At 55.0% G+C, this 16,944-nt stretch overlaps 1 protein-coding gene across 1 annotated transcript in view; it reads right to left on the bottom strand.

Annotated features, from left to right (window-relative positions):
* Positions 1–16,944, bottom strand: part of SHANK2 (SH3 and multiple ankyrin repeat domains 2) — a 624,412-nt gene that overhangs the window by 371,772 nt on the left and 235,696 nt on the right. Inside the window, exon 11 of the mRNA XM_037841736.1 lies at positions 6,729–6,795. Coding sequence (XP_037697664.1) covers positions 6,729–6,795 — 67 coding nt within the window. The remainder of the gene's footprint in view (positions 1–6,728; positions 6,796–16,944) is intronic.

Genomic DNA, 16,944 nt, shown 5'->3' with positions numbered 1-16,944 from the left:
CAGAAATACAGCCGAGCATGGAGGGAAAGTTGCCCTTCATTTCCTCGGAGTTCAGAATCCTGACACGGGAGGTTTCTGATGAATGGAATCTGCCGGTGGGCACGGAGGGCTTGTCCCGACTCAGAGGTAGGTCCAACAGCTTCAACTTTGGGGGACAGCACCCCAATCCTCCACGTTTCTCCTAACCCATGGTGTAGCTTGTAAGCCGCGCCTCGCCGAAGACCAGAAAATAGGGACAAGGCCCCATCACCCTCTCTGTCAGTGCCTCCATAATTCTCGAGCTCACAACCACTGACCAATGGCACGTGGAGAACAAGTTAACGGTCTCCAGGCCAACACAAGTCCCACCGCCCTGGGGGCCAGGGGTCAGACAGTCGGTCAGTGTCTCTGTGGGGCATGAGGATGCAGGTGGAGGGAGCCGAGCCGCAGAAGCTGAAACCAGGAAGCACTCGGGCCAGGGAGCCCCTCACACACGACAGGTGGAGACTCACCATCCCACCCGGCCCCAGAACCACCTGACGCTCAGGGCCACCAACACAGCCCCCAAGACAACAGCCGCTGGAAACAAACGTCCGTAGCGGCCGCTGCAAGGACCCACGGCTCCCAGAAGCTTCCCTTTTCCCCGGGCCTCGATGAGCTCCTTCTCCCCCTGCTCCTCTTTGAACAGGTTTGGGAGGACGAAGCTTTGCCCTCTGGCAAACAAATTCAACCCAGGAGCTGATGTGCTGCTGACGACTGTTCAGCTTCTTGACACCCAAGATGGGGCAGCAGGGAAAGGGGCTTTTTAGGGCAGCAGGGAAGGGGGCTTTTACCTCGAGGAGAGAGAGGCGGGGAAGGGCCCTGGAGCTCTCTGGGAGAAGGTCGTTCATTCCACGGGCGTTTTTGAGGCCGTGGTCTGTGCCAGGCACTGCGGGGGGACAGCAACGGGTGTGCCCAGCCTCGTGTTCTGAAAAGGTCCCTGGGAGAGGAGGGAAGGGGCAGGACCCCGGTGGGCCCCCAGGAAGCAAAAGTGGAGCTGCTGCTTGGCTGAGCAATGTCCCACGCCCTGGAAGGACTTAAAACAGTGGGTCCAGGGGCCATCCAGACCCGCCCAGTCACACTCCCTGGGGCCCCTACCCAAGCTCCCCCAGTGACCCTGATGCACCCCTAAATCTGACACGCCCCGCTGGACACTGGGGAGCCAGTGGGAACAGAATAGCCTCAAGCTCTCTCTTGGGATCACAAGCCAGAGATACTGAAGATTATCAGCTGGGGGATGGGGACGAAGAGAGGATGAGGCTACAGGAGATGGGTGGGGAGGCTTCTGGGACAGCCAAAGGGGCCAAATGCACAAAAGAGCTGACTTTTTGGAACAGCCATGCACTATTCTCTCATCAAATAGCAGTTATTAGCAGCTCATCCCAAATCGGAAGGGTAGAAGGGACGTCACTTCTAAAGCTGGGGTTGAGAAGGACACGGTTCCCTGTGGTCATCAAATCCCAAAAGACCAGGCCTGGGCCTGGCGAACGCTCCCAAATCCCCAAGTCAGCACCGACCCCGGGTGGAGAAGGTGCTGGCGAAGCGTCAGCATAAGGGGTGGGCGGGCTGGACGGGGGAAGTCCAGGCATCTCGGGGCCTGCTCTCTTGGACTCCGCAGGGTTTAAACACAGAAGGGAGAGGAGCTGTCACTGCCCACGCAGGAAGCAGACAGCTTTCCTTAGGGAGCTGGGATTCTCCCTCACCGGGAAGGGATCGGTGACAGTTCTGCCCAAGTTCTGGGATGACCAACCCTGAGGCCGGCAGGTGGCCTTCCCTCTGTGACTCCCTGCAGGTGACTATGCCCAAGGCCCCCCACCTAGAGCAGCAACGAGGCCACGTGCAGCCCCTCGTCACCTGCAGGGCTCCTGGACGGCCCAGACAGATCCTCATCCCAGCCCTGTGGATGGCCTGTGGGAAGGGAGCCCTCGGTGCTGTGCCAACACTCAGAGCTGGTGAGAAAGGTCACTGCAGACGCCTCTCCTTGAAACGTTAAACTCACACCTGGACGTTAGGAAGGAGCCCAGGACTTGCAGAGAAACCAACTGACTCCACTACTTGGAGGTAGGAGCTTCCTCCGGTCCCGGATGAGGACAGGGGCCCGGGGGTGGCTCTGGGTAGGCCAGGACCCCCTCCCGCACGGAGGACAGGGCACACTCATTAGTGCATCCGCGTGAGGCTGCAGACACGGAACGCCCACGCTGCAATTCTAGGTGGCCCCTCCCTGCGCCCCTGGCCCAGCCCTGCTCTGGCACTGCCCCTGCCCCTCTAAGTGCACCCAGGGAGCTGGTCCAGAGCGGGGAAAATGCTTAACTCTGCTGGACTCAGAGAGATCACGCCTAGACGAGGAGCTGAGGAGAAACTTTCCACCAGGGGTGACCTGTCCCATCAATGGCCCATCCTCTGTCCTCCATCCACCCCGCCCAGCCCTTGTCCCAGGAGCAGGTCCTCCCCCCCTCCTCCCCAACCTGTCCCAGCCCACACAGATGCCACAGCTCCTGGGAGGGCTGGTGTGCTGATTTGGATATATTATGTCCCTCAAAACGCCATGTTCTTCGAGGCAATCTTGTGGGGGCAGATGTATTAGCGTTGATTAGGTTGGAGCCTTTGGATTAGGCTGTTTCCATGGAGATATGACCCACCCAACTGTGGGTGATACCTTTGAGTAGATTAGTTCCCTGGAGGTGTGGCCCTGCCCAATCAGGGTAGGTCTCGATTTAATCTCTGGATACTTGAAAAGGAGCCACACTGGCCCAGACACCTGCTGACACTGATGCTTGGACATGCTTGGACTTGCTGTCCCTAATGTTAGCTGCAGCCAAGAGAGACATTTTGAAGACGGCCATCGAAAGTAGACTTGTGCTACTCCGGAGTTTGCCTGGTAGAAACTAAGAGAACAACCCAGACACCCAGAAAGGAACATTCTGGGAGAAAGCCATCTTGAAATGCAACCTGGGAGCAAAGAAGACGCCAGCCACGTGCCTTCCCAGACAACGGAGGATGCTATCGGTGTCCTCCAGTGAAGGTACCCGATTGTTGATACTTTACCTTGGACGTTTTACGGCCTTAAGACTGTAACTGTGCAACCAAATAAACCCCCTTTATAAAAGCCAATCCATCTCTGGTATTTTGCATAACGGCAGCATTAGCAAACCGCAACAGTTGGGGTGTTCTTTTTGGCTTTCCGGCAAGGCAATCAGGAGGCAAGACCCCCAGAGGCTGACCTGGGATCAAAGTCTGGCTCTGCCGGTCACTCTGGCCTGAAGCTTTGGAAAGTCCTGTCCAGGGACCACCAGGGCTGCCCGTCCACCCTGGCACCATCCTCAGGTATGTGCCTTCCTCACCCCTGCGACTCCCTGGAGCCAGGAAGGCCCCAAGCACAGAGCAGGCCTGGACGGAGCAGGGTGCAAGCAGGTGGGTGAGCACCCGGACGGCCTCACCTCGCCTTGTTGGGGGACGGGCCCATGCATGCTTGCTGCAGCTCCCAGAGAACCCGGGGGCATGGCCTCGTGTCTGCAGTGGCCACCTGCCCTCAGCACACCTGCGTGGTGTCCTCATTTAGCTCCCTGGGCCCCCCCAAGAGGCTTCCAGGAACCACTTGTCCCCAAATCCTATCTTGGGGTCTTCTTCTGGGGGAACCCAACCCAGAAGGAGCTCTCAGACTCCTCCTGTGTAAAATGGAGAAGAGAGCTGCATCGGGGCATGGAGGACCGAGGCGGAGCCCACAGAGGGCTCGGCACGCACCAGCTACTTTCACTCCCCAGGAACAGGGCGGCTTTCTCAGACCCACGTGCAGGACCTGGAGAGACCCGTGCGGGTAAAACACACACCAGATGAGTGAAGGGACAGCGTCCAACCCTTCCCACCACACACCAACCTCTGGCTTCTGCCGGTCACGAGGGGCAGTGCCTGGGGCGGGGCCGCAGGGCACGGGAGAAGCGACTGGGGTTTAGACTTAGAGGTTTAGCCAGCAGGCACTGAATCAGGATCTCACGATCAGTCTATTCATGCTTCGATCGGTCAGTGTATTGGAAGCTGTCTGGACGCAGGGGGTCCTGCTCCATGCCCACCCCCTCCCCCCTCCCCCAGGAAATTCACACAGTGGGCTGAAACGGCACCACGACGCCAGTTTGCTATTTCACAATCACAAATTCATAGTCCAACGACTCAGATGAAAAAGGCTTTTTTCTTCTCTGGAGATGCAAAAGGGACCTGCAAACAGGTGCGTATTTTCTAAACTTTCCTTCCCCATGGGGCAATGGAGAAGCCCAAAAAGCCGATAATAGGAGGTGATGGTTAATTTCACGCGTCCACTTGGCTAGGCTCTTTATGAAGCGAGCACTGGCCTGATTGTCACCGCGAGGGTGTTTCCTGGATTTAAATCATTGGTCAACTGATTGCATCTAGGGCTGGTTATATCTACAATCAACAAGGAGATGGCCGTCAGCAAGGAAAAGCGTTTCACCCCATCAGTTCAAGGCCTTGAGGGGAGAGCTGAGGATTTGGGCTGTTGGAAGGGAGCGTTCCCATGTCTGCTTTGGCCAGCTGCTCCTGGGAAATTCATCACCAGCTTCATCGGGGTCCCCAGCTTGCAGCCTGCCTCATGGAATTCAGATTTGCCAACCCCACGGGTGCGTGAGCCAATTCCTAAAATAACTTTCTTCATATTTACATATATATATATATATACATACACACGTATAAAAATCCTGTGGATTCTGTTTCTCTGGAGACCCCTAACACAGAGGCAGTGGCTCCCTGTGTTGGGTGATGATTCAAGTCAGCCGCACATTCTCACCGGGGACCCGAGGGGGTTACAGAGGTCCAGAAGTCAGTGACCTCAAACTTCACTGCAGGCCCCATGAAACGCGGAAGTCACCCAGGCCTGTGGCAGGGGCCTCCTCTCTCAGTCGGGGATGTTGTTTACACCTTAAATAAATAACTGATCAGGCTGGTGGGTGGTAATGAAAATGGATCCACTCAATGAACAGGAATCATTTGTATCCTCCTCACCATCATCATCTGCTCGTAAAGAGGTGTTTGCACCACAGGTCAGGAAGTTCCTGATATCTCACAATTGACGGGACAAGCCCTGAGCCTCCGCAGCCTGGGTTTTAAACTCAACTCTGGTGCGTCAAGGGACTTGGCGAGGAGCTGTGCTTTGAGGAGGAGGGTTTTGGGGCCACTCCGATTCCCCGTGGGGAGGTGACAGGGTGATGCTCTGTGGGGCAGGCTTGGGGGCAGGCTTGGGCACCGTGGGCATCTCTCAGTGCCCCTTGGGGAGCTGGGTTCACGAAGCCACATCCCACCTCCGTCCATGCCATGCAGGCCTCATCTCGACCGGTGCACAACAACTGCCACGAGGGCAGCCCAGAGCCTGCGACTGCCACAGACAACGCCGAGGTGCACGGGTGCACCATGTCCAGGGAGCCACCAGCCATTCCTGCCGCTCGTGGGCTGGCACCCGCGCACACCCACTCGCCTCTATCCTTTGCTCCATGTCCCTGCTAACACAACCCCGGTTCCCATTGCAGCAACCGATATTTTTAGACTCTAAGCCAAACCTACCCTATTGTGCTGTGCTCTTGTGTACCAGGAAGGTGGTAGGAAGGGTGTCCCTGGCTTTCTGAGAGCTCAGGTCATTCTCTAAACCACTCTGAGCACATGAACTTATCAATCTCTATTAGGCACTTGAGGAGGGGGATCATGGCTGCGGCAAAGCTCCGGATCCCAGAGCAATTAAGAAATCTGATTTGCCCTGGCACATGGGAGGGATGTGTGGCAGCATCGGGCTCAGCACTCGGGGGTCCCTGATGCCCAGCTTGGGCCATTGGAGGATGCAAGCAAGGCCTGTGGCTTTGCCTCCTCGTGCAGTCCTGGAAGGCAGGGTGGGTACCGGCGGTGATCCATGCGATGCCCAACTTCACACCATGGACTCGGCAGCAAAACTCAGGGTTTTGCTCAGCCCCATCACCAAGGTGGGGGCTCGGGGCTTGGGGCAAGGTGGGGCAGATGCCATCGGCTTCATTCACGAGGCACCCTGGAGCCCACCTCCCACCCACTGGACAGGGTGATGCCGCCTTCGAAAGCTCACCACTGCTGGTCCAAGGGGGCTGCTCCCCACGGGTGCCGAGTGAGCCCGGGGCTGGAGGGACCAGGCCAGTGGGCTCTTCCAAGATGCAAGACTGGGCCCAGCTGCCAGCCGGGCGGTGGGAGAGGAGGGGAGCCCCAGAGATGGTCCTCCTGGTTGGCACAAGGGGTACTAGAAGGTGGAATGAGCATCAGCACAACTGCTGAGGAAATGGGGCAGGGGCAATGGTACTGGGGGGGGGGGGCAAGAGACGCCACTGGCTTTCTCTTTCATCCCATTTGGTCACTAGCTCTTCATTTAAATGACACTGCACGGGTTACAGAATCTTCCAAGGAGCACGTCTCAACCAGCTGCAAATGGACTTGATTCGCCAACTGAATGGCATTGCCCTGCACACAGCTTACAATTAGTGCTTAATTTGTAAGGCTTTCCTTAGCCCCACCCCCGGCCCGAGTTAAGAAAACACAGGGATAGAGACGGAAGAGCTGCTGCTACTACCCTCTCCATGAAGTTCTGCTGCGAGGGGCTCTGAATCAATCTTATCATTGAGTATCAAAAAGGCTGGCGAGCGTCTCTTTAGCCAGCCCGAGCCCCGCCGGGATTCATCGATGGCCCCACTCACCGACGTCTGTCTCTTTGTGGTTCTTGATGTATTCTGCCAGCTCAAAGTTGCCTGCTATGATCGCCACCTGGAAGAAGAGAACGCGTATTAGTTTAAAGTCAACCACACTCAATTCTCGTTATTCAGGGTAGTTCTGCTCTATGAAGCCACTGCCAGCGCTGAGTTTGCAAATGCCGAACCCTACTGAGAAGGCAAGTACAGGGTTAGATTCTCGCCAGCCTCTCGTCACAATGTTTTCATCAACCTATCAATACATAACCTTATTTTACATGTCTAAAGACCCTTATTTAATACATGTTATTGATCCGTCAACATTGAACTCACAGCCGATGGCCTCATAACTCACACCTGGACAAAACGTCTCTTAAGACACTATTTTCTCAAAAAGCCACATCAGTGTCTTCTCACGCTCAGGAACACTAAACAGCACTACACTGGGGGGCTATTTTAAATGACAAAAACACCAATAAAGAGCACAAAATACGAAAAACACAGTGGAAAGGACGCTCTTTCATGACTTGAGAACTGAAACGAGAAGGCAGAGCGATGCCTTTTTTGACCTCAGCTGAAACCTGAGCATCTGCAAATAACTGTGAAAGTGCTGCAAATATTAATTTTGGGGGTACAAATAAATTTTAATGAGTAAGCAAATCCACAGATGTGGAATCCACGAATAGTAAGGGTCAGCTGTATTTTTACTGTATTTTTATACATCGAAAGGAGTCCTGTCAGAACCTTTAAATGTCAGCCTTGGGTCCACGTGGACTCACGTCTTCCCCCTTTGTCTGACAACACCCGTCCCCCTCTCAAAGCCCCCGGCCGTCTTAGATGAGACGACATTCCCTGAGAACCTACGTGAGCCCGTGCCTCAGGCCAGGGGGGATTCGGAGGAAGTGACGTGCACCAGAGCTGACGCTCAGCAAGGCCAGACCTGGAAATCGCCCCATCTCTGCAACCTGTGCCCCCTCCAGGCCCAATGGCTCTGGTGCACGCACTGGGATTCCCATTTTCCTGATCTGTCCTGAAACACGAGCCAGCCCCCAGAACTGGAGTGGGAACCGGGAAACAGTATTCATAAAGCTCCTCATCAGACTTCACTTCAGGGTCCACGCTGCACCTGCTGAAGTGTGCACAGCCACGGGAGACACCTATGGGAAACGGTTCCAACTCAGACCCTGCAGATGTGTCGAGTAATGTGAAAAATGTGCACGAGCCTTGAGCACGCTGAGACAGCGGAGCTGTGAAACTATGCCCTTGGGGATCACCCAGAGGCCACCTGGGAGACCAGAGCCAGAGCCATGCGGGCAGGCTGGGCAGGACTCACTGGGCCCCAGAGTGGGAGGCCTGGGGGTCTGCGCCGGCACGTCTCCACCCACAGACAAGCCAAGCCAGGAGTCCAGATGCCAGCCTGCAGCACCCACATGGGCACGCTATCCCGCGGCCTGGGGCTGAGGGGCCACAGGGACCCAGGGAACCTCAGTCTCTGGAAGCTACATGTGGTTTCAACTCCTGGGCGGTTCTGGAGGCTCCCTGCCATCCGAGGCTGCTGACCAGCAGGAGCAGCCAGCCCGATCCCAGCCCTCCCTGGATTACTAGATGGAAGGAGCCTCAATAGCACTGTCTACACTAGCCCGGGGGCTCAGAGGATAGAAGGCAGAGGCTGTCTTGGGGTGTCAGCGCCTTGCTCTGCAGAAACAGAGGCAGGGTTAGAACCCACATCCTGCTAGCTGAGCTGCCCCCTGCTGAGACCCCTCCCACCTGGGACCCAGGCCCTGGATGGTGGACCCCAGGATGAGGGCCGGGGCTGGGGGCAAGGAGAAGAGGGCTACACATGCCCTGGGAAGTCAGGAGGCCTGGGGTGCAGCCAGGTTACCACACAGGTGTAGACGGAGGGGTTAGATGAACAGTTAACCTGATGTCACTCAGGAGTTTGTCTTTCAGCCAAACTCTAAAAGGTGAAACTCCACCTGTGTGGGCCAGCAGGAAGGGGAGGTCAGACTGAGAACCAGGGGTGCCACCTGTTCAGGCCAGCAGGTGTGAGAAGACTCAGGAGCTCCGGAGAAGCTGGCTCTCCCCGGGGCACAGGGCTGCAAGGACGGGTCAGTAACGAGGACGGGGGAGAAGGGAGGCCCCGGGTGACAACTGGAAGAGCGGCCAGTCTTGTTGGAGGCCCGTCCCCTAGTGCGCCCACCTTCTGTGGGCTACTCGCATCTCTGCAGCTTCGTTTCGTGGCCTCAGGAGTTAGTGCTCATGCTGGGGTTGGAAGGAGGAGAAGTATTTGGGGAGTGGCACCCCGAAAGTCTCCAGAGCACTTTCAATGGGAGAAAGGATGTGGGGTGCCCATCTCCCCAGGGGCACTCATGGCCCCCTCCTCCAAATTTCCGAGACTCAACTACAGCACTGGGGACTGAGCAAAGCCTCTCTGACCTATGCCCCCGCTGGGCAGGGCCGAACTGACCACTAGCTTCATGGTACCTGTGCTGCCCCCATTACAGCTCCAGACCCCTCCCCACGAGGGTGGGCGCTGGGTCTCACCCACCTACACAGGCCTGGCCCTGCCCGACGAGAAGGTGGCAGATAGCTGCTGGAGCGACAGCTGCCCCAGGGGCTATGAAAACAGGCTGGGTCCCAGGCCACCGATCCTGGGTGACATTGGGAAAAACCGCCAAGCCTGTGCCTCATTCTTCTCATCTGCAAAATGGGTTTGGTGTAGAGATGCAATGAGACCACGCAGGTCAGGGCTTTGAGCAGTTCCCAGCACCCAGTCAGTTCTAAGAGCGTTTGCTGTAACTATTCTCGTTGTTATGACAACCACCGTTAACCATGTACACGCAAACGGCAGCCCAGTCACTGCCAAGGTCCCCTCAGCCTCCTGCCCCCGTAAATACACAATGAGACACACCCAAGTGCACAGCACACACAGGCGCTCAAACACCCAGGCCACCTGCTGCAACTGTCTAAGAATGAATCAAAGCGTAGGGGTCCAAGGCAAAGCTCTGGGAGCTGGGGACCTGCTTACAATCAGGCAGCAAAGCCTCGTGCGCGGCCCCTGTGGAAACAGCTCAGCCCATGACACAGAGCGGGACAATGCAGGCGTTTATTTGGGATGACGTGGAGGGCAGGGAGCCCTCTCCAGCAGGAAGCGGCCGGCCCAGTGGGGGCCCACCACATGGTCAGTAAACATTTTATGAAGGGCTTGATGGAGGCTCCCCAGGGCCTTCCAGCAGGCGTCCGGCTGCTGGTTTGGATGCACCAGGAGATGGAATGTTGGGGTCTGTTCTCTTGGATTTGAGGAATACATATCAGTCATAATAACAGCTAAGAAACATCAAGGGTTTATTATGTACCATGCACCATTCTGTGTACTTTACATGCATCAGTCCCCTTCAGCCTAGCAATTCTACGAAGTGGGCACTATTATCTCGACTTGACAGATGGGGAAACCGAGGCATGGAGAGGTGCAGTAATTTGCCCAGTGTCACCCAGTGCGTCTGTGCAGAAGCCAAGGTGTTAACTTCAGTGTTTAGCTCCAGGATCTTCATCTCATTATCACTGCACGGAGAATGACCAGAAATAATTGTCGTGGACTATGACATTTTTTAAAGTTACGCTATAACAGAATCGCAGGTCAAACGCTTTAGTAGAAAAGAGCAGCATGAGGGAAAAATAATATGACAAATTGTTCCTGAGGGTTTATGACAAGCTGCATGTAGCAGGCTGGGTCTGCTGGGTGACCAGAGAAACTTCTGGATCCTCAAGCGTAAGGGTGCAAATGATCTTATACTGGTTGGTGGTGCAGAACCCTAAATGACTGGGGGGAGAGACTGAAAAAGTGAGAACTGAGTTCTCCCCAGCTCAGCTGGTTTTGCGGCACCATGAAAATGAAATGCACTTATGCAAATGGAAGGGAAGGTTCTTAGATTTAGGCAACCCCAGTCTGGAAAGGGGCCCAGAGATTACTCATCCATCCCCCGGCTGGCTTCAACGCGGCTCCTCCCAGCCCCTCCATTTTTAAGCCACCGCTCGGCCTGGGCAGAACCGACAGAAGGCACGTCTGGCAGGGTCACAGCTGGGGCACAGGCTTGGAGGCGAATGAGCAGCTGTGTCCCTGGTGCCAGGCCTGGCCCAGCACAGCGCTCCGGAGGCCGGGAGCTGGACGGGTGCACTGGGATTTGGCACCGTGCGACGGTGAGAGAGTGTTTCGGGAGGAGCGGCAGGGGCCAGCGGCCGCGTAGCGTGTGGGCGCAGGAGCCTGGATGTTCTGTCGAGCCTGCAGCCCCGACTCTCGTCCATAAGGCATCTTCCCAGTGGCCACCTCCCTGGTGTTGGGGGCGTGAATCATGCTCCCCAAAAAGATATAAGCCCCAGTCCTCAGAGTGTGACCCTATTTGGAAATAGGGCCATTGCAGGAGCAGTGGGTAAGCAGCAGTTGTACAGGATTGGGTGGGCCCTGAGCCCACTGTGACTGGAGTCCTTAGAGGAGGGGAGAAGAGGTGCAGACATAGACAGACACGCACAGGAGGGGCCACGGGACAACCGAGGCAGAGGCGGAGAGGTGCGTCCATAAGGCAAGGACCACCGAGGACTGCCGATAACTGCCAGAGGCCGGGAGGAGGCCGGACAGGGTCCTGGGAAAGGGCACGGCCCTCCAACACCTCGAGTTTGGACGTGTGGCCTCCGGAACTGTGAGAGAATAAATCCCACTTTGAGGTGCTGTGTTAGGGCAGCTCCGGGAGATGGAGACACCGGTGAAGCCTGTTCTCTCCGCCGTGGCACTTCCACGGATGCACGTGACGCAGGCTCTGAGCCCCTCTTGCCACAGCCATGACTCAGAGGACATTTCAGAAAGGGGCCTCAGAGCACGGGCCAGATGAAGGCTGGGTTTAAGCTTCTGAGGTGCGGAGAGAGCACAGTTGTCAATTTCTGAGTTCTAAAAGGCAGGAGAGTCCCCGGGTGCACCCTCAGCCAGCCACCCTGTGAAGAGGGTGCCGTGCTCTCGCCGAGGCGCTGCTGGTTGTGCTGCCGTGTGGACCGTGAGGGATCCCTGCAGCCATGGGTGGGAAATACTCCGTGGCCTGTTGGAAAAGATGTGCGTTCCCAAGGCACGTTCCCGTGAAGAGAAGATGTAGGTTCCCCTGGAACTTTTCTGTGAAGAGAAGACGTGGGTTCCCCTGGTGCGTTCCCGGGTCCTCGGGGATCCCGTGGGCCCCGGTGGTCGAGGGCACAGCCACCCCAGGGATGCTGGGCAGTGAGTCCATCTCACTCACTCTCCTTCCTGGTTTCCGCGTCCGTCTCTTGGGAGCACCTCCACCAGCGTCAGCAAAGGGTCCAGCTCTCCAACACCCAGCCTCATTCCAAGTAATCCCAGTTCACGGCCCAGGGCACTAAGAAGAGGGAGTTATTTCCCCAGGAGCTGGTGATGCCAGCCCCTCACCACTCAAAACTCGACACCACAGCAGTGCAGTCGATCACGCTTAAAATGCCTAAAGTCAATAAGGCAACATCAAAGGCGTGATAAAGCGGTTCTGACATTAAAGCCGTTGCCTTGGTGCCAGAATCGACGGGGATCCTGGGTGCAGCAGCCCCCAAGGGCAGGAGCTTCACGGAAGCTCAGTCCCCACTGGGAGACGTGCCAGCTCCACAGCTGGGTCCAGGAGCTCGATGCAGATGGCGGGGGACAGGGGGGACAGTTGCTTTGTGCAGGAAGTGGGGAGGCCGGGGCCTCTCCTTGTGCTTTGAGATGTAGAGAAGGAGGGAAATGAACACGCAGCAGCTTTGTGTTACCTAACCCTAAAAGCCCTTTACACCCTCCCAGCCAAAGTCATAGTGACTCAACAAATGAGGAACCAAGAATTACGACGCCATACGACACATGGCTGATATGAATGACCCACGTGACTCAGCGTGGCGTGTGACAGGGGCCACCTGCCGCTCTCTGACCGTGTACCATCGCCCAGAACTGGCCACCCCAATCCAGGCTCCCCCATCACACACCCAGCCTCCTGGCCACTCTGAACACACTGTCCCCCCGCGGCCCTTTGGAGACATCTTTTGCAGTGCTCGTTGTTCCAGTGTGCTAACGCTGCCATTATGCAAAATACCAGAAATGGATTGGCTTTTATAAAGGGGGTTTATTTGGTTACAAAATTAGTCTTAAGGCCATAAAGTGTCCAAGGTAAGGCATCAATCGGGTACCTTCGCTGGAGGATGGCCATTGGTGTCCAGAAAAACCTCTGTTAGCTGGGAAGGCACGGGGTTGGTGTCTGCTTGCTCCCAGGTTGAGTTTCAAAATGGCATTTTCCAAAATGTTGCTCTTGGGGCATTTTGTCCTTTCTTAGCTGCAGCTCCTCTTCAAAATGTCACTCTCATTGCTCTCCAAAATGTCACTCTTGGCTGCTCTGAGTTCCTTCTGTTTGTCAGCTCATTTGTATGGCTCCAGTGATTTAATTCAGACCCACCCTGAATGGGTGGGGTAACACCTCCATGGAAATTATCCAACCAGAGTCATCACCCACAGTTGATTAAGTCACATCTCCATGGAAACATCCAATCAAAAGGTCAAGCCCTAATCAAAAAGATTGATCAATCTGCCCCCACAAGATCGCATCAAAGATAATGGCATTTTGCGGGTCATAATACATCCAAACCAGCAACTCGTTCTCCAGCTGCTTGTCTCAGTTTCCTGGGACCACTGTAACAAAGCAGCACAAGCTGGGGTGAAATTTATTTCCAACTCCAAATATAGCCATTCTGACGCCCTGTGCAAGGAGGTGGGTGCATCACAAACGAGGCACCCAAATGAGTGTTGGTGAGGACGTGGGGAAACAGGAACCCTCGTGCACGGCAGGTGGGAATGTAAAATGGTGCAGCTGCTCTGCAATACAGTTTGGTGGGTCCTTAGAAAATCAACCACAGAATTACCATTTGACCTGGAAATTCCACTCCTAGGTACCCACCCAACAGAACTGAAAACAGGGATTCAAACATATTTGCATATTAACGTTCATGGCAGAACCATCTGCAACGGCTAAACGGTGGAAACAACCCAGTTGTCCATCACCAGATGAACTGTGGTCTATCCATACAATGGAATACTATTCAGCCATGAAGAGGAATGAAGTTTGATACATGCTATAACATGCATAAACCTTGAAAACATTAGGCTAAGTGAAATACGCCAAACAGAAAAGGACAATTGTTGTATGACTTCACTTATAAGAAATATCTAGAATAAGCACATTCATAGGATCAGAAACTAGATTACAGGTTATCAGACACAAGAGTGAGGGGAGAATGGAAAATTAACGATTAGTGGATGAAGAGTTTCTATGTTCGGTGATGAAAATTGTTGGCGACAGGTGGCGGTGATGGTTGTACACCTATTGTAAATGTCACTAATTCCACTGAATTGTACACGTAAAAATGGTTAAAATGACAAAGTTTATTATGAATACTTCATCATCTTAAAAAAAATTATACAAAGGCAGCTGGTGGAAAAAAAAAGTATTCCAAGTTTTTAATGCCACCCTTTGCTTCTGGCGCTTCTTCTTTTCTCTAATCTATATTTCAATCAAGCGATGCCTTTTATCCTCCCAATTCCTGTACCCTCCTTATCAGCAAGACTAGTCAGTTTCTTGTGCAGGTGCTGGACCTGGCTCATCTTATCCATGTTGGGCGTCCACGGTGGTGTGCACCCCACAAGCATAAAGGAACAAAGTGTGCAATGAAGAAATGGAGAAAAGGATTGAGGAGCTACCATCGTGGGAGCCTGAAATGACCCAAGTCTCATGTCAAAGGCTGTGATGGGTGCACATAGTGAAGTCAATGCATTTAGGGCAGGTTGGGGAACCGTGAGAGGGCACAGCCAGTGTGGTTGTCAGATAGGGGCCCCACAGGTGGTGGGATGTGCTGCCCTGATCCTCACCAGGCAGCTGCCTCTTGTCCTTCCTGAAATCAACACATGAAACAGACCCTCAACGTGTACCCACTGTGTGCCAGCTGTTTTGTGCTCAACCCCAGGGATATTGGTGAAAACTCCAGGCCTTACCCTCCAGGGTTTCCCACAACCCAGTGACTGTGAACCCCAGGTGGTCTCCTATGGCTCCATGCCCCAGCCTTCAAGGGACTTAAAAGTCAATACAAGGAAATTTAAGTGACAGGATGAGTCTCTCACAAGATGGTGGGAGTGGGCAAGATGCAGGGACCAGGAGGAAGGGGGGTACCCAGAGGGTTTCACACTGGACAAATTTGATGGAGAAGCATTATCCAGACAGACAGGAAGGGTGGGGGTGGGGTGGTGGGAGGGATGTGAGACAATGGCTGAAAGTCTGTGCCAATCTAGATTCCACCCTCCTACATTAGGCAGCTCCCTCCAAGATGTCTTCTTGAACCACTCCAACACTGTGTGCAAAATCCATTCGCTGGGATCAAGCCATCCATCCCCCCCCATCCACCTATCTACCCATCCACCCACCCATCCATATATCCACTCATCCATCCATGCCTCCACTCAACCATGCACCCATCCACCCAACCCTCCATCCATCCACCCATCCACCCATTCATCCACCCATCCACTCACCCATCCATCCATCATTCAGCCACCCACTCATCCACCCATCCATCCATTTATTCAGTCACCCATCCATCCACCCATTCATCCATCCATCCACCCACCCATCCACCCACCCATCCATCCATTCAGCCACCCATCCATCCACCCATTCATCCACCCATCCACTCACCCATCCATCCATCATTCAGCCACCCACTCATCCACCCACCCATCCATCCATTCAGCCACCCATCCATCCACCCATCCATCCATCCATCCATTCAGCCACCCATCCATCCACCCATCCATCCATCCACTCACCCATCCATCCATCCATTCAGCCACCCATCCATCCATCCACTCACCCATCCATCCACCCATCCACCCATCCATCCATCCATCCATCCATCCACCCATCCACCCATCCACCCAATCTTCCATCCATCCACCCATCCATCCTTGCATTGACCCACGATTAACGAAATACCCACGATGGACTACGCCCTATACCACCTAGCACCTCTTTGGCCTGTCTTGAAGCTCTCCCTGGCTTGGGTGTGTCCAAGTGCACTCTGGAGAGGAAATAACTTCCAACCTTGTCTGCCTGTCACCTGGTCCAATGTTGCACTCAAAACAGGTGACACCAACCCCCTGCCTGTCTGCTCAATGTTGGGGAGGGACGGTGTACACGGAATACTCTTTACAGCCACAGAGAGGTCAAGGATCTGCTCACCCCCCGTGGAGCTTCCCCTCAGTTCCCCCGGCTCTGCGTGGTGGACACTGAGCACCTATGGAGACGTGGCTGCATTGCTAGGGTGCTCATGGCGGGTCCCTCTTGGCTGGCACTGTCAGTCAGAACCAAAGCAGAGGGAGAAGCTGCCCCTCTTCTCGTTACTCACTAAACCACCTTCCCTTGGCATCTGCAGGCAGAATGCGGAGGAAACCCACTCCCCCACCCCGAACGGAAGCATCCTTCTCTCGCCAAAATCCACTGAGCCTCCCAACGGAGAGAGCTATTTATGGGCGGCTCTGTGATCCTGACACCTTGTCACCATAATTGGAAAATGGCTTCTCACAAACACAGCGAGGGAGATCGAGGGCTCGGTGCATCCCAATCTTTTGTTTTCCTTCCAAGTGACACTGCACCGTCTACTTCAGACTCACATGGCAATTTAGGAAGTCACTGGCACCCAAAGACCTGGGAGCCTGGAGAAGATGTTTTACTTATGAGCATCCTCCAAGCATGGTGGGGGGAAATCGGGGCACCTGGACTCGGTGGGGTCAGAGGCAGCCGGATTCGGAGGGAGGGTCTCTGCCCCTCCCCAGGCTACGCAGCCCAGAGACCCCAGAGGTCGTGGGCACTGCCGCAGATTCCGGAAAGAACAGCTCGTGGAGGAACTGGAACGCCGAGGCTCTGCCAGAACCCTGAGCAGGGCCAAGGGTTGTTGCAAATCTGTGTGTACAGCCCCGGGCTGCTGGTTTGCTCTGGGACCCCACATCAACCATGATGGGGGCCAGCTAGATAAAGCCACCACTCAGCGCTGGAGGCAAGAGGCATCTACATCCACTAAGGAGTCTTGTGGGCCTGGCACTGTGACAGCTGGAAGTAACCAGTCCTGGCAAGGATGTCCAATGGCCCGTTCCAGGCTGGGTGACCCAGTG

Source organism: Choloepus didactylus, chromosome 6, assembly GCF_015220235.1.
Source record: "Choloepus didactylus isolate mChoDid1 chromosome 6, mChoDid1.pri, whole genome shotgun sequence".
NCBI lineage: Eukaryota > Metazoa > Chordata > Mammalia > Pilosa > Megalonychidae > Choloepus > Choloepus didactylus.
Note: the sequence above shows the minus strand (reverse complement) of the source record. Positions and strands in the feature narration are given on the sequence as shown.